The sequence below is a fragment of the Sphaerodactylus townsendi genome, linkage group LG01, assembly GCF_021028975.2.
Source record: "Sphaerodactylus townsendi isolate TG3544 linkage group LG01, MPM_Stown_v2.3, whole genome shotgun sequence".
NCBI classification, from domain to species: domain Eukaryota; kingdom Metazoa; phylum Chordata; class Lepidosauria; order Squamata; family Sphaerodactylidae; genus Sphaerodactylus; species Sphaerodactylus townsendi.
This window is the reverse complement of record NC_059425.1, coordinates 18,169,220-18,186,955: the sequence shown is the minus strand read 5'-3', so window position 1 is coordinate 18,186,955 and position 17,736 is coordinate 18,169,220. Positions and strand designations below refer to the sequence as shown.

General features: G+C 46.4%; 1 protein-coding gene across 1 annotated transcript in view; it reads right to left on the bottom strand.

Annotated features, from left to right (window-relative positions):
- Positions 1-14,648, bottom strand: part of FERMT3 (FERM domain containing kindlin 3) — a 47,336-nt gene extending 32,688 nt beyond the window's left edge. The window contains exons 1-5 of the mRNA XM_048512141.1: positions 14,422-14,648; positions 8,886-9,053; positions 4,014-4,247; positions 2,696-2,821; positions 408-576 (exon numbers count right to left, since the gene is read on the bottom strand). Coding sequence (XP_048368098.1) covers positions 408-576; positions 2,696-2,821; positions 4,014-4,247; positions 8,886-9,045 — 689 coding nt within the window. The 5' untranslated portion in view covers positions 9,046-9,053; positions 14,422-14,648. The remainder of the gene's footprint in view (positions 1-407; positions 577-2,695; positions 2,822-4,013; positions 4,248-8,885; positions 9,054-14,421) is intronic.
- Positions 14,649-17,736: the final 3,088 nt, after the last annotated feature.

Below are 17,736 nucleotides of genomic sequence, written 5' to 3'. Positions count from 1 at the left end.
TGGGCATCCTTCCTCTGCTCACCTTCAAGTTCTGTTACCACCTGCAGTCACAGGTGACCATTCTAGTGGGTGCAGCTAGGAGTACCACTGCCTTGGCCACCAGGATTTGCTGATGTTTTGTGGATCGCCCGCATGCCCTTCTCCAGCAACACTAAGCAGCATATACACAGGCAGCAGTGGTGATAAAGCACTCAAAAGCAGGCAATGGGAAAGGGTGAGTGTAGTCATCAGGAGAGAGGCATGAACAGGGAGTCAGCAACAGTGAGTAAACCCCGCTAGGATTCATGGGCCCTGGAAGCTGCCCCACCTCAGGGGATGCTGATGCCAGCCCTGGTCCCTTCCATTCCACCCTCCCAAACACACCTGCCTCCTCCCTCTCCATCCTTGTCCCCATGCCGCTTCCTTACCTGCTGTTGATCTGAGTCTTCTCAGTAAGGGATCCTGGCCGGTGCATGCGCATGATCTGCTCAGGGGTCAACCCGGTCTGACTGACTGACAGCATCCTGTAACAGGCTTCGGTGTGTGCACTGTCTGAAAAGTGAGCAGGCATTCCTCGGAACAGCTGCTGCTCAGCATCTGGTATCAGGACGAGTTGGGGGAAAGATCAGAGATGGAAAGGGGTCACCATGTTGCATCTTGTACTCTCTAGAACATAGGTGTCAAACTCGCGGCCCTCCAGATGTTATGGACTACAGTTCCCATCATGATGCTGGCAGGGGATGATGGGAACTGTAGTCCATAACATCTGGAGGGCCGCGAGTTTGACACCTGTGCTCTAGAAGGACTGCTAGATGGTCCTTATTTTACAAAGTGGGCCTTGTGATCTCTCTAGGGCAGGGGTAGGGAACCTTTAACACTCAAAGAGCCATTTGGATCCATTTTCCACGGGAAAAGAAAACACTTGGAGCCGCACATAATTTTTGACATTTAAAATAAAGATAACACTATATATATTGGGTTTTTTTACCTTTTACTCCACTCATTCTGAGAAGCGCATGGATGCGCCCGCCTTGCTGCCTGCAGGGCAGGCAAGGATGGGGTCAGTGGCTTGGCCTTGCCGTCCGCCGGGAAAGCGCCTGCCCCGCTCCAATGGGGCGGGCGAGAGGGGAAGCCCGCGGCGCGGCCCAGAAGGCCACGGGCAATTGGTGCGCTTGCCCTGCTGCCTGCAGGGCGGGCAAGGATGAAGCCGGCGGCTCAGCCTCGCTGTCTGCCGGGAAAGCGCCCACCCCACTCCAACGGGGCGGGCGAGAGGAGAAGCCTGTGGCGCGGCCCAGCCGTCCGCGGGCAGTTGGTGCGCCCGCCCTGCTGCCTGCAGAGCAGGCAAGGATGAAGCCGGCAGCTCAGCTCGTGGAGCCGCAGTGCAAGGGCAGAAGAGCCGCATGCGGCTCTCGAGCCACAGGTTCCCTACCCCTGCTCTAGGGTGAAGTGTGTCTGCTTTAAGATGTGAGCAATACAGCTCTATTGATACACCCAGAGGCGTATCTAGGGAAAATGTAGCCTGGTGCAAAGTCTGAGTTTTCCAACCCTCCCCCCACCCCCCATATGGGCAGCCACCCTCCCCCACCACAACCTGACAACATTTTTTGCACCAGGTCTTCAGTGTATGGACACGGGGGGAAGGAGGAGGGGTGTGGAGGGTGATAAATGGCCGCAGCCCAGGGACATTTAGCCCCATATGTTTCCCTGGGCAATACGCGCCTGGATACATACACCCCAGATGATAATTTAGAGCCCAAATCACAGCTTGAGTTCATGAAACACATAATCAAACCATGCTGTACAAGTGTTTTCCTATTTCCATTGCCCATCTGCTCAGCACTGTTGTATGTGTAGAGGCCTCTGTGTGGGAAATGTCTGGAGATTCTGAGCATACAGCCTGAAGAGGGGAGGGTTTGGGGAGGGGAGGGGAGGGACCTCAGTAGGATATAGTGGCATACAATCCACTCTCCAAAGCAGCCATTTTCTCCAGGTGAACTGATCTTGGTTGTCTGGAGGGGAACTGTAATAGTGGGAAATCTCCAGGTGCCACCTGGACATTGGCAACCCTCCCTGAGGTGGATTGACTGTATAAAGGAAGCTACGTCCCTCTGCAAGACCTGAGCAAAGCTGTTAGCAATTGGACATTCTGGAGGACACTGATTCATAGGGTTGCCATGAGTTCCCACCATCACCTGACAACATATTTGTTCATGTTGATTCTTCTTATATTTAAATAAATATTTTAATAACATGTGGTTTGAATATGATGTTACTATGTTGGAGTTTTTTTTAAATGAATATTGTTTTAATTCTCTGTAAGCCACCTTGCCCCTTTGGTGGAATTAGAAGATAGGATCTAAATTGTGTCCTGCTTCCAGCAATATTAGAAAGTGCATGCTGTTGCACAGTGGCATATCTTTACAAAACCCCTGCGCCCACCCCACAGCCAAACTCCCCCAGAATTGCTGAGCAATTCCTCCATGCGAGCAACGTTGAGGTCGGCAACATACTGGGGGCAGAGACAAGGCCAGGAGGGCATGCTGGTTTGGCCTGTGTGGGGGTGGGAAGAGAGATGGGGTATCCAAAATGCACCCACCACATGACCCAAGAGAATGGCGCCTGGGTTGTTTGTCCCCCTTTCTCCCCTAGATACGCCATCGCTGTTGCACTTGGATATGCACTTATGCTCACCCGGCTTCTCCCCGAAACAACTCACTTGTTGGGAGCCGCACTCCTGTTAGGTCGTAGGTCTCTGCGGCACTTCCTTCTTTCTCCTTCTGCTTTCGTTTCTCCTTCTCCGCTGGTGCACGCAGCAACGACAGTTCTTCGGCATGACGGATACCTGCAAGGGAGCGCCATTAGTTTCTTGGCTGATCGCAACTTTCCCAGTCACTTGCAAGGAACCCTAAGTTGGGTAGTCAACCTGCAGTGGTGACTGGAGATCTTCTGCTTTGACAGCTGATTTCCACCTGAAAAAAATGGCTGCTTTGGAAGGTGGATTCTATTTATTTGTTTGTTTGTTTGTTTGTTTGTTTGTTTGTTTGATAAACCGCCCTACCCCCAAAGGGCTCAGGGCGGTGTGCAGCAAAACAACAACAAACACAGTAAAAACAAATAGAATAATCCCAGTTAAAAATAATACAAAACCTTAAAACTATAGCAGCAGTAACCTTCAATAAATAGTTAATAGCAAGAGACGTCTGGCATCACACCACAGTGATCAAACTGGGAGGGGGCTGGCAGATGGTCAAATACACAGCCAAATACTTTATCCCATTTACTGCAGGCCTGTCTTTTGTAAAATAATATGTTATAACTTCACGAAATAGACAAACTGTATGGCTTCTTGATAAAAAAAAAATGCTCAGTCCTAAAATGACTTTGATAAAACAGTTTGTACTGTTTTAAAAAGTCCTGTTATTATTGCATTCTTTTATTTTGGTCTTGATTGTGTGATGAAGCAGGGTGTGAAATGCATAAGGATCTATAAATACATATAAAAATATCTTTTTACTGCACTTCTGTTTTTCTCTTTCCTTCAAAGAAGAAGAAGAAGAAGAAGAAGAAGAAGAAGAAGAAGAAGAAGAAGAAGAAGAAGAAGAAGAAGAAGAAGAAGAAGAAGAAGAAGAAGAAGAAGAAGAAGAAGAAGAAGAAGAAGAAGAAGAAGAAGAGAAGTTTGGATTTATACCCCACCTTTCTCTCCTGTAAGGAGACCCAAAGTGGCTTACAAGCTCCTTTCCCTTCCTCTCCCCACAACAGACACCTGGTGAGACAGGTGGGGCTGAGAGAGTCCTGAGAGAGCTGTGACTAGCCCAAGGTCACCTAGCAGGAATGCAGGAGTGGGGAAACACATCCGGTTCACCAGATAAGCCTCTGCCACTCAGGTGGAGGAGTGGGGAATCAAACCCGGTTCTCCAGATTAGAATCCACCTTCTCTTAACCACTACATCACACTTAGAAATAGAAATTGTGGACAGAGATTACTGCCCACTTTGAGGCCCCCCACACCACCCCTTGCCTCATGATGTACTCACCGAGTACTTTGCAGATGTCTATCACTGCACTGAAAACAGGCCGGGCAAAGTTGGCTCGGATGTGAACAATACATTGGTTTGGCAAGGAAAGGCGCACCGGCTTGTGCTGCGGGGTGTACAGCAAGCGGGCATCAGCCAAAACCCCGTATTTATCCAGGCTCCAGTGTGTATTCAGCAGCCACGTTTTCTTCTGCTCCCACCACAGGGCATGGTCTGACCAGTCCCGCTGCAGTTCTGGAGGAAAAAGCAAAAGAACCAAGAGAAGATGCTCAGTTGGAGTACATACTTTCTTTCTTTCTTTCTTTCTTTCTTTCTTTCTTTCTTTCTTTCTTTCTTTCTTTCTTTCTTTCTTTCTTTCTTTCTTTCTTTCTTTCTTCATTCATTCATTCATTCATTCATTCATTCATTCATTCATTCATTCATTCATTCAACTTATATACCGCCCAACCCCAGAAGGGCTCTGCACAGAATGTCCCAGGTTTAATCCCTTCCTGTTGGGGATCAGAAATTGGGAGTTGTCCTTCTCAGCCTGAGATCCTGAAAAGTTGATGTCAGTCAGTATTTTTGTTGTTGTTGTTGTTGTTGTTGTTGTTGTTAGTCGTCGTCGTCGTCGTAGTGTTGTTGTTGTTGTTTGTTTGTTTGTTTGTTTGTTTGACTTTTATACCGCCCACCCCCGGAGTAATAGAGTAATAGAGAGCAATCAGCTAGTAGAGAGCAATCAGCTAGATCTACCACACCTATGAGTTGGGATAAATGAATTTATAGACCAGGGTCCTGTGGCATCAGTAGGAGAACCACAGATCCAAATATGAGGGCCAGCAAAATAACAATGTCAACGCTCTGTGTAAATTCTGGCAAACTGCAGCCACTAAAACAGAGCATAGCCCGGATAGATAGAGGGCCATGTCATGGCAGTATTCAACAAAAGGAGCTCAAACCCCCAAAATTTTGGTCTCTAAGGTTCTACTGAACTTGAATCTACATGTAACGGTAGAAACTCAGGTAAGGCAAAATAGCAAACTATGGCTAATTTTAATCACAGTTAAAGTCCTGGTTTACTTAGACAAACCCTACTTTTGTCCTTTGTTCTGCCCGGATGTCTCTGTAGCTAGGGAGTGTCTGAGGGCGTGGCTAAGGAACAAGTCAGGAACATCTGCATCAGTGGTGGGATCCAAAAATTTTAGTAACAGGTTCCCATGGTGGTGGGATTCAAACAGTGGCGTAGCACCAATGGGGCTGGGTGGGGCACAACGGGGGCGTGGCTGGGCATTCTGGGGGCGGGGCATTAATAATTTCTCTGTTACTGTAAAAAAACTCTTACTGTAAAAAAAAGTTCCTAATTTCCAGCTGGTATCTTTCTGTCCATAATTTAAACTCACTATAGCAAGTCCTATCGTCTACTGCCAACAGAAACAACTACTTCTCCTCTAATTGACTGCCTGTCAAATACTTAATACTTTCAAATACTTAATTTTGTTTCTAGAAATCAAAAGAAGGATACTTTTCTTAACCAAGGAACTTTACCATATTACTAAACCATGTTTTTAAAACAGCCCAACAGGGAGAATTATCCTGTTTTCTACCTTCGCTAACCAGCCACATAGGAAACAACAGGACTTTATGATTTTTGGACCTAATGGAATTTCTAATGGAAAAGCAGACCCAATTAGTAACCTCCTCTCGGCACACACAAATAATTAGTAACCCACTCTTGGGAACTGGTGAGAACCTGCTGGATCCCACCTCTGATCTGCATCCCAATATTATGTGAAAGTTTCACAGTGAAACCATACCTAAGACTACTTGTGGTATATATACACACATATATACACACATACATACATTTTTGTAAAAACTTCCTCAAAATCAGTAATTGTGCTGTATTGATGTCTACAGCAAAACCAGAGATTCTGCAGGGAAATGCCATCATGTGGAAAAGGTCTTCATATCCCAGTTCCTCAATATTCTAGTGAATGGCAGTAAGCTAAATTAATCTAATAATAGACTATCAGGGCATGAGTGTGCGCTTATGGCACTGCTCAAAGGTCTTGCCACCCAAGGGATGTGAGGGTGATCTGGTTGCTACATCCGCCACCTCATTAATTGCCAGGGTTGATTTGCCAGGCGGGTGCCCCCCAGAGACGTAGCTCCAAGGAGGGTGTGTGTGACGCACCAGGTGTGCCCTCTGTGGGGGCGTGGCGGGGTCACCTGAGCTGCACACTTGGTGGAAGAGGATGGCTATCCCAGACAGAAGGGTGTGTCATTATGTGGTCAACAGTATTCAATGGCTACCCAAACAGAATGACCAATCTTCAAAGGTAAGAGGAGTCCCTTGTGTAAGCACTGGGTCATTGCTGACCCATGGAGTGACATCAAATCACGATGTTTACTAGGCAGACTGTGTTTACAGGGTGGTCTGCCACTGCCTTCCCAAATCATCTACACTTTACTCCCAGTAGGCTGGGTACCCGTTTTACCAACTTTGGAAGGCTGGAAGGCTGAGTCAACCTTGAGCCAGCTACCTGAAACGGACTTCCAATGGAATGAAACTCAGGTGATGAGCAGAGCTTTGACTGCTGTACTGCAGCTTACCACACCTGTCCCACAATTCTTTAGGGGAAGAAATCAGGCAAGGACAGCTCAGGCTAGCCTGATCTCATTAAATCTTGGAAGGATTGGCTCTGATTAATTATTGGATGGGAGATCTCCAAGGAATACCAGAGTAGCTACACAGAGGCAGTCAATGGCAAACTACCTCCGACCGTCTCTTGCCTTGAAAATCCTATAAGTTAGCTGCAACTTAACAGTTTCTGCTCAGCTAGATTCAAGTCCAATTGCACTTTGGAGATGGGCGAAATTATCCTATTGGTCTCATAGGCACTACTGGACTCAAATCTAGTTCTACTGTAGACCAAGACAGCTATCCTCTGCAGCTAGCTTCAGCTAAGACTTTTTTTGAGGCATTCCCAAAATACAAAGACTTTTTTTGAGGCATTCCCAAAATTCAGACAATGATTTATCAAAAAAAATAGAGACCTGGAAGTAGGGACTGCCCCTAGTAAATAAGGGCAATTGTAAATGGTTGCTTGTTAAGTGGGAAGGGTTTTCCACTCCAGATTGTATCGGTGTCCCCACATTAAAATGTTGGCATCGCACTGTTTTCCCCACCTTCACTCAAATGACTTCCCCATGAAACTGGCATGATCTCGACCGAGTGGGTGCTAAAGTGACTAGAGAGGAACTAAATTTATGAACAGCGGTGTCATTTCCTGGCTTGGTTATCACACCTCTGAGCCAAGCAGGGGCAAAGAGCGGGTAGCTAGCAACTAAAGGTTGATGGTATGTGAATGCTTATCAGAGGGATTCCAGAAACCCACAAGGGAAAAGGGATCCAGCCACATTCCCTAGCTGAGTCACTGGTATCCCCCACCCACCCCCACCCCGTGCTCATATGCGACTGGATACAGGGACATTTTTATTGTGTTTTGTGAACCGCATAAACAGGCAGACTCTTCTGTGCTCAACTAGGAGTTATTTATTTACAGTATGTCACCAATAACAAAAAAAATGAGGGAAGCACAGCTCCGGTGTTACGGACACATTATGCAACTGGAGGAGACTTCTGTTGCAAAAACGGCCTAAACTTTGACCCTGGAGACCACCACCCACATGGAAGACCAAGGAGATGGTGGATGGACAGCATTGCTGAAGACAGACGTGCTATCAACCTTCCCCCTGAAAATGCCCCAAATCGAGCTATTTGGAGAAGAAAATGTCAGCGCTAACCCCCTCAAGGGGAATATAGCCCCAAAACAAGAATATATCTCTGGAAGATCTAGGGCAAAATTTAGAATGTGCAAAGACATAATAAAAACTTTGATTTCTAGTTTTGTCTTTGGGGCGAGTTCACTCCTGTGTCCTTGAGATGGAAGAGGAACTGGGCATTTTTGGTCAACCCATAGCGCTGCAAAAGTGGTGTAAAGCATACACCTGGAACATGGGGTAAAATGTCTTAAGGCATATGACAGAGTGGATTAATATTGGTTGGATGAGAGAAGGGAAACAAGAGAAGAACGGTTTGCATCCACCAAACCAGATGTTTCCACAACCACAAGGATTTCCACCAATGGAGTGTGATTTTGCTACTTCTCCCTTCTCACAAGAGACCCAAATGCCCCCTGAAATGCCTCAGGATCCTCTCTCCCCTCAGGATCAGGGTTTTAGGACAGTATTTTGGGTTGCTACAGAAGGAGGTAGGTAGGAAAATCAAGTTTCTTGCATGAAAGGAAACTTTCACCAGGATCCAATGTAATATCTTTACCTGGATGTAGGCTACAAACATTACATAGCCCCGGACTTTTGAAGACCAAAAATCCACATGAAGCACCACCCACAGCTGGGTTTTTGCAAACTTGGGAAAGTACCGGGGAGGGGGTGAAGTTAATTACTTCAAAAAATGTGAGCCATCTGTACATATGCCGATTTAGGAAGAAAAAAATCCCAGAACTTCAAGTGCCATTTTTAAGAAGGAGGAGGAGGAGGAGGAGTTTGGATTTATACCCCACCTTCCTCTCCTGTAAAGAGACTCAAGGTGGCTTACAAGCTCCTTTCCCTTCCTCTCTCCACAACAGACACCTTGTGAGGTAGATGGGGCTGAGAGAGTTCTGAAGAACTGTGACTAGCCCAAGATCACCCAGCAGGAATGTAGGAGTGCAGAAACACATCTGGTTCACCAGATAAGACTTTGCCACTCAGTTTCTCCTCCCTCTTGAGCCCCCTTGTAACCAATTGAATTTTTAAAGAACATTTACATATTCACAAGCTTATTCTACCATTTTCAAGTACATGAAAGAAAGCTAAGTTGGGACTTACTTAGTTTATCTACTATCTGTAACATGACACCGCCGATATGCATGCTGCCTGAGACGCGGAGTGGTACCGGGTCAGCCTCAGGTCCCAGATCCTCTACAAACACCCTGAGCTCCCAGGAGTCATCAATATATTCTCCGCTGGCTGTCTTTATACCAGCCATGGTGAGTCCTAGAGAAGCAAAGAGAGATAAGAGCTTGAGACAGTAGTCCTGTTGGATCCGGTCAAAAGGTCTTCAGCACAAATGCATGCCCTGACCTGGATGGCTCAGGTTATCCCAAGCTTGTCAGACCTTGGAAGAGTGGGCCCTGGTTAATACTTGGATGGGAGACCAACAGGGAAATCCAGGGTTGCTACCCAAAGGCAGGAAATGGCAAACCATCTCTGTTCATCTCTGGCCTTGAAAACCCTATGGCAGCGGGTTGTTGTGGGTTTTCCAGGCTGTGTAGCGGTGGTCTGGTAGATCTTGTTCCTAATGTTTCGCCTGCATCTGTGGCTGGCATCTTCAGAGGTGTAACACAGAGGTGTAACACAGAGGCTGTTACACACTGTGTCCTATGGTAAGGTGACCAGATGGTCACCTTTGCGAACCGGGACGGGCGGGCGGCCACATGTGCATGCGCGTGTGGCCACAGGAGCGCACTGCCTTCTGGGGCGCTCCCATTTCCCGCCCTGTCACAGGCCGTGCGCTCCTGTGGCCATGTGGGAGGCTGCCGCACTGCCTTGCGCCCCAGAAGGCAGTGCGGCAGCCTTCCAAAACCTGGGACACTTGAAAAAACCTGTGGGACGCGGGACAAGTTGTTTCAAGGCGGGACTGTCCCGCCAAAAGCTGGACGTCTGGTCAGCCTATCCTACGGCAGCGGTACTTAACCTTTTTGAGCCTGTGGGCACTTTGGAATTCTGACACAGCGTGAGGGGTATAGCCACAAAATGTCTGCCCCAGAAGGTGAAGCCATCATAAAAATGGCGGACACAGCAATTTTACCTTCAGTCACACAGGCGCCTTCTGCACGGGCCAATAAACACGGGCTAACGACGGTATAAGTCCAGTTTGGGGGGAGGGGGACTTTGGGCGGATCCCACTCCTAACATGAGTTCACACCATGCCCCCCCCCCCAGGTTTTCAAGAATCACACTATCCGCGATTCTTTTGTTTTAACACGGTTTGCAGCCACTTCCGAGCGAACACCCGGGCAAGGAGGCGCTTGCAATGTGGCTGCACCACCCATTTTTCAACTTTTAACTTTTTTAAGCGTAGACTCGTAGATGCACAGGGGCGTACCATGCAATAGCATGGCTGTGGGGATCCAGCTGTGCATGTCTGTGTGGCTACACATTGGTAAGAAAAAAAATTGCACCTCCGTGTGAAGGTGTGACGGCAACCCGCATTGCTTCTGTGGGCTCTGTTCACTGCCTACACGGACAGCAGGTTGCTTTATGCCAACTGCAAACCACTGTACTTTTGCTGTGCAAAAGGGGCCCACAGTGAAAGTTCTTGTGTTGTGGTGGTAGCTATTGTCAAAGCAACATTTTTTAAAATCTGCACAGCCAATCAAATCACCAGTGGCCAAACAGAAGCCTCGATGGGTAAAAGCATACCTGGACCTGCCCACTTTCTAAAAAGGACCCTTAGTCTGAATTAAGTTACAAAGTGTTAACTGGAAAGGGCAGCCTGATCTTTTTTGTGTTGTTTCTTTTCTTTTTGCCTTAGGTTGCAAACTGAGAACAATTTTGATCAGAAACTTGCCATTCTGAGCACTTGGCTCTCCAGCTCCAGTTTCTTATGGCACCTGAGCTGAATATCTCCAAGAAGGTGTCAGGCACATGTCCTAAAATGGTTGTTAGCCAACATAGCTAATTTCAGTGGGGTGCTGAAATTAGCTATTTCACAAACACAGGACAACTATAGACTATAGCAATCAAAGGGAACAAAGACCAGGATACTTCTATTCAGATCCATTCACCTATTGACCTTGCTGTCTTCATTGTTACTCCCATGCTACAGACTTCTTTGTGACTCACATGCCAGGCTACTCTATTCAGGTGGCCTCACCTTTTGACCTCACAGCATATATACTCCACTTGCTTTCCATTCCTACCATCAGATCCTCTGAAGATGCCAGCCACAGATGCAGGCGAAATGTCAGGAGAGAATGCTGCTAGAACACGGCCATACAGCCCAGAAACCACACAGCACCCCAGTGATTCCGGCCGTGAAAGCCTTCGACAATGCATAGCTAATTTCAGTTGGGAATGGTTTCCTGACCATCACAGACCATGGAAGTGGCTGCCACCTGGGCTCAACAAGAAAAATTTACCTCAGATGACTCAAAGTAATGGCAGCCCTCTTAAACAGTGGCTTCCCCATCACCACAAACATGCTTTCGGTTTATAGAGAAGATTCTAGAAATAGTTTACAGACGAACATGCCCTGACCTAGGAAGGGTGGGGGTTGGGATGGGGAGGGGAGGGGAGGGGAGGGGAGGGACTTCAGTGGGCTATAATGCCATTGAGTCCACCCTCCAAATCTGCCATTTTCTCCAGAGGAAGTGATCTCAGTCATCTGGAGATCAAGTCGTCATCCCAGAAGATCTCCAGCCACCACCAGGGCTCTGGCAAACTAGGTAGCAAGATGTTGTGGGAATCTGATGGTACAGTCCTTAAGTCATAGAACAGACTATGCCAGTGGTGGTGAACCTATGGCACTCCAGATTAGACTATGGCACTGGATTAGACTACACTAAGTACTATTGGAATACAAATGATAGAGTAGGTGAAATGAGCACGTTGGATAACAGTCTCTAAAAGCATTTACTTTGCTTCAGCAAATGTATCTCATAAGAACATAAGAACAAGCCAGCTGGATCAGACCAGAGTCCATCTAGTCCAGCTCTCTACTACTCGCAGTGGCCCACCAGGTGCCTTTGGGAGCTCACATGCAGGATGTGGAAGCAATGGCCTTCTGCTGCTGCAGCTCCTGAGCACCTGGTCTGCTAAGGCATTTGCAATCTCAGATCAAAGAGGATCAAGATTGGTAGCCATAAATCGACTTCTCCTCCATAAATCTGTCCAAGCCCCTTTTAAAGCTATCTCGTAGCTCATGTTTGGTTAGATGGTTTGCATTTTAATGAGGAGCAGCATTTGGATTGGAAAACACTGAAGAGCGATATAATTATTCTGGAATGCATGCTAATGGACTACAATTCCCATCAGCCCCTGCCGGCATGACCAATTGGTCGTGCTGGCAGGGGCTGATGGGAATTGTAGTCCATGAACATCTGGAGTGCCATAGGTTTGCCACCATGGGACTATGCCATGGCAGGCTGTACGTCAGGAAACCCTTTGAAAGTGGAAGACCAGCATAACAATGGACCGGACGGTTTAATTCTTCACTGTGGTGTGCTTGTGAGGAATTTTTAAATAAAATAAAATATTTGAAAATTACTCATACAGCTGTCTAAAGTAGCAATTTCTACTTGACAAAGCTGTGACAAAGCTGCTAATTACCACATCTTCCGTTCCATCTCCCTTCCCTCCATAACTTCCTGCCCAAATGCTTGTGCGGATCTCTCTGGTCTAGACTACTGCAAAGCTCTGCATTGCATCGTTTTCTGCAACTGAGCAACCCTCTTTGGCTGGTTTCAAGCGCCTTTGCTAAAATTAATCATCTGCTCAAGTCACTGATGAGTCATGATTGCTGTTGAAAGCATCTGTGCGAGGTACCTGCCCGTTTGTCTTCCAAGTTTCTAGACCTTAGAAACTACAATTGGGGGTGAACAGTTCAGAGAACTTCTCTTCTTGTGAAAAGTGGTGCAATAACACGAAGGGAGCTGAAAAAATCCGACGTTCTCTGAGGTGCCCGAGGCTGCCGTGAAAGTATGCGAGACAAATCACAGTGAGCTGCCTTCTCAGAATTACACAAGCTATCTTGTGGGGGACAGTATCCCCTCCGGGGATTGGGCGGTATACCAAATTAAATAAATAAATAAAATAAAAAAAAATACTTCATGCTATTTGGCTGTTGTTCATTCCACACTTACTAATAATTTTATGCTCAAGTATGCTCATGCCATTTTAGTATTTGTGTTTTGGTTGGATCTTGGGGCCCAGGGGACAAGAGCTCAGTGAGCAGGTGCAGTGGGTAAGCTTGCTTACATATTACCAACTGTAAGAGCCCCATTCTCCTCAGTTGATATGACCTGCAATGGGAGAAGGAAGGCCCACAGCTCAGTTGAGGGAACTGTTTATTTTCAAACAGGCCCAAGTTGGACAAGACCTTCAGCAGCTACACCCTATGTAGAAGAACAGATGGGATAAGGAAACCCTGCATTATTGTTTGGACTTTCTTGTTTTTCTTTATTTACTAGGTGGGCACTGTTAGTTATTAAAACTGTTTTGAGTGCTTTTCTTGAAAGGCACTGAAGATTTTGTACAATTGAGTCATGCTATACCCACTATTATTTGTCTCTAGATAGGTTGTGTTTAAATTAAAGGTTTGCTAATTTGTTAATTTGTTAAATTTGATTGTTAAATTAAAGGTTTGTTAATTTGTTTCATATTTGTTTCACAAGCTACAGGGGTGCTATCATTATATTAACTTTTACATTTTCCTAGGTCTCCAATGAGGATTTCTGTAGCCAAGGATGAGTAGGTTACATCCACACTAAATCTGTGATATGTTTTGAAATAGCAGGGAAGGGACCAGTTAATTGGTTACTTTGCATAGCCTGAAGTCTGTTTTCCACTAAGATTAATTTGTCATGGCCACGGTTGGTCATTCCTTCTCAACAATCAGCTGCAAGTAACTGGGGCTCCACATAATCTAGGGCTGTTACCTTCTCATCAAACCTTCCCACATCCATTTCCACAGGCAAATCTCTTTTTAGCAAAGTTTCTATTTCTTGCCCCATTTTTTTGTACCATTCAGCATAATTGGTTACTCCTTCTAGTCACAGCATTCTTGAATCAGTGGCTAATTATAGCTCAGCAGTTCCAAGGGAACAGAATCGTAAATACTGCTTTTCACTTTGCAGTCAAAGCAACTGCTTTAAAAAATATTTCACCATGGAATTGAATAGTACTTGGTCAGTAAAAAAAATTATGAAATGGGAGTAGCTGCCTCAGGTTTGAACTCTCTGGGCAAATGGCACAAACAGCACTCCTCTGAAATGACAAGGCACGAAATGCAAGATGTTCAGATTCGCCTCTCAACGTATATTACACAGACTACATTTAGCTTTGACCTCACTGTTAACTATTGTGTGTGCCTGTCTGAACCTTCTCTGCATCTAATGAAGCGTGACCTAGACCACAGCCTTTTAACCCTTGCTGTAATACAGTCAAGTAGAAGTGCCACAAGACACAGAACGAAACTGCCATTCTGCTACCGGGCATCAGATTCTGTTCCAGTGAAGTCCAAAAGCAGATAATTTAAACTATGATAACTTTACCAATTTGCCCTGCCTAAGAACAGTTAAGAAAAAAAAGAGGAACTTCCTAATCTTGCTGGTGCACCCTTAAAAGGACACAGGAAACATACCTGTAGGTGCTGGTTTTGCCACAAAGACGTCAGTGCCTCTGGTGTGGATTAGAACGGTGGGTTCAGGCTTCCAGGGACTTCCACAGCATGTCTCTAGATCCCACACTGGTCCACGTTCAGGGCGTTCTCCCCTCCCCTCCCTTATCAACTTCCTCACTGCGCACACCACATGCTTACACTCACGCACCTCCTTGCAAAACGCGACTTCCACTTTTGAACAAGCTCATTCGCTCTGCACAGGAAACTGTGCAGCTCCTCCAGTTGGCTGGGCCAGGTGTCATTTATGGCCATATCTTGCATTATAAACACACCTGTGTACACTTCGGAGCAGAAAAGCTGACTAGTCTGCTGCTGAACACACACACAAAGGCACTGGGCACCAGCCTGCCTTCTGTCGGCCAGAGGGGGAGATGCCCACCCATATAGCTGGACTGCTGGAAAATGCTCAGAAAGGCATCAGAAACTAGGCCAGTGGTGGCGAACCTATGGCACCCGGGCGGCACTCAGAGCCCTCTCTGTGGGCACGTGCAATCAGAGTTCGTCATGCGGGGAGGAATCACCCCCCCCACACACACATCTAGGCTGGCCTGGGCTGCTAGGCTCGATTATTAGCATTAAACCTAAGACTTACGGTTGTTTAAGGGAAGCAGTGTAGGTAACCCTGTTTAGCACTGTTAAACCCCACTGATTTTCATGCGAAGAACTAAACCGCGATCCTTTACCTGGGAATAAACTTGGTTGCTAGCAATGGGGCTTGCTTCTGAGTAAACCCTCCTAGGGTCGTGATTCATCCATCCGAAGAGTTGCACGGTTGCTTCAAAGCAAAACCACCGACTACCACCAAGCTTACTACCGAGTAGCGCACGCCTCAGAGCCAGCCATTTTTTTCAGTATTCAGGTGAAATTGCCGTGTTGGCACTTTGTGATAAATAAGTGGGTTTCGGTTTGCAATTTGGGCACTCGGTCTTGAAAAGGTTCGCTATCACTGAACTAGGCCAACATATGCAGATGGAAAAATGTATGTGGAAGAAGAAAATGTCCCAGTTTGAATGCAGTAACCTCCCCTTCCGATTCCCTACAAGTAGAAACATAGGGACAAAGATCTGGAAGGGGCATCGAATCCAACCCCCTACACAACACAGGAAATTCAGTTACCACCCCAACTTCCCAGCTGTGGTAGTCTTAAACTTTCAGGGTGTCTTTTTTACAGAGTATTTAAAATGGTCTCCTGCCCCAATATTCCTCCACCAGCCTCTCTCTCCCTTTCATTCTGCATCCTGCTCTGTTTGCAGAGAAAGGCAAAAATCCTCCAGGATTCCTGGCCAGGATTTCCTGACCCGAAAGTGGCAATCAGCCACATAAAATAGGGCCACAAGACCTGAGCCCTGGGCACATCCCTTCCTGCCTCCTCCTCATGATCTGTCTGAATTCACAGAATCAGCATGGCTGCCAGATCACCATCCAGCTTCTGCTTAAAAACCTCCAAGAAAGAGAGCCCATCACCTCCCAAGAAAGCCTGTTCCATTGAGCAAGTGCTCTGAGCATCAGGGAGTTCTTCCAGATTTTTAGCTGAAAACAACATAGAATGCTATTTATGTATATGACTACTGCAGCAAGAATCTTACATGCACAAAAATGGAGAAATAATAAGATATCGACAAAAGAGGACGGGACTCTGAAAGTTATACAATATTCAGAAATGACAAAACTGATGACGCAAAGGGACAACAGTTTGGACAATTTTGTGGAAAAGCGGAACCCTTTATGGAATATCATCTGAAAATTTATTCAGAATTGAAAAGTACTGGCAGGGTTTGAAAACTAAAGAAAACAGTAGATTGTAAGCACTACAAAACACTTAAAATATTGAACTTATGTTTTTTCTAATATATTAATGTTAACTATTAACTGTCCATCAAAGATTATACAGTTGGAAGACAGTATATACTGTGTAAGAGGTGCATTTTGTTTTTGCTTTTTTTCGGTTTGTGTGTCTTTTTTACACAGAGTCTTTAAAATGGTCTACTGCCCCAATATTCCTCCACCAGCCTCTCTCTCCCTTTCATTCTGCATCCAGTCTGTTCTACAAGAGAGCACGAGGAGCAGCAGTGGCGTAGTAGTTAAGAGCAGGTGCATTCTAATCTGGAGGAGATGGGTTTGATTCCCCACTCTGCCGCCTGAGCTGTGGTGGCTTATCTGGGGAATTCAGATTAGCCTGTACACTCCCACATATGCCAGCTGGGTGACCTTGGGCTAGTCACAGCTCTTCTGAGCTCTCTCAGCCCCACCCACCTCACAGGGTGTTTGTTGTGAGGGGGGGAAGGGCTTGGAGCTTGTAAGCCCCTTTGAGTCTCCTACAGGAGAGAAAGGGGGAATATAAATCCAAACTCTTATTATTCCAGCCAGGAGACACCTCATGAGCATGAGAACTACTGAAGGTTAATGTTTGTGGTATTGGACTTGAATCTGGGAGACCCTCATTTGAATCCGCACTCTGCCATGCAGGAAGAGTTGCCAGCTCAGAGTTGAAAAATACCTGGAGCTTTTGAGGATGCAGAGCAGGGTTAGAGGAGATTCGAATTGGGAGATTTCATGGAGTCGAATGCCATAAGGCCAGTTTGGAAAGTGACCATTTTCTCCAGGTGAACTAATTTCTGTCACCCAGAGATCAGTTATAATCCCAGGATTTCTCCAGCTGCCATCTGGAGGCTGGCAAACCTACATGGAAGCTTGCTGGATGACCTTGAGGCAGACACAAACTGTTGGCTTTAACCTGTCTTAAACTTTGAAGCTCACCAGGAGTCTCCTGGGTCCCTGACAGCCACTTGCTTTCCCACAAAGAGATAACTACTTGCTCTATCTGTCAGGAAGGGCAAGATGGACAGCTGATGTTCAAAATAATCTGAGTATTGAGATGTGTGGAATGTGCACTTTTGGGTGACTGGGAAATGTGGGTTTGTCACCCTGTCCCCGGGTTGCGTAAGAAGAGAACATAAGAACAAGCCAGCTGGATCAGACCAGAGTTCATCTAGTCCAGTTCTCTGCTACTCGCAGTGGCCCACCAGGTGCCTTTGGGAGCTCACATGCAGGCTGTGAAAGCAATGGCCTTCTGCGGCTGTTGCTCCCGAGCACCTGGTCTGTTAAGGCATTTGCAATCTCAGACTTCCAGTCAACCAGGGTAGAGGAGATTAAAAGGCTGGAACAATGGCACCATGGTTAATGCTTGGAAAGGGGACTACCTAAGAACAACCAGGGTTGTTATGCAGAAGAAAGACCACCTCCATTCATCTCTTGACTCAGAAGCCCCCTAACTTG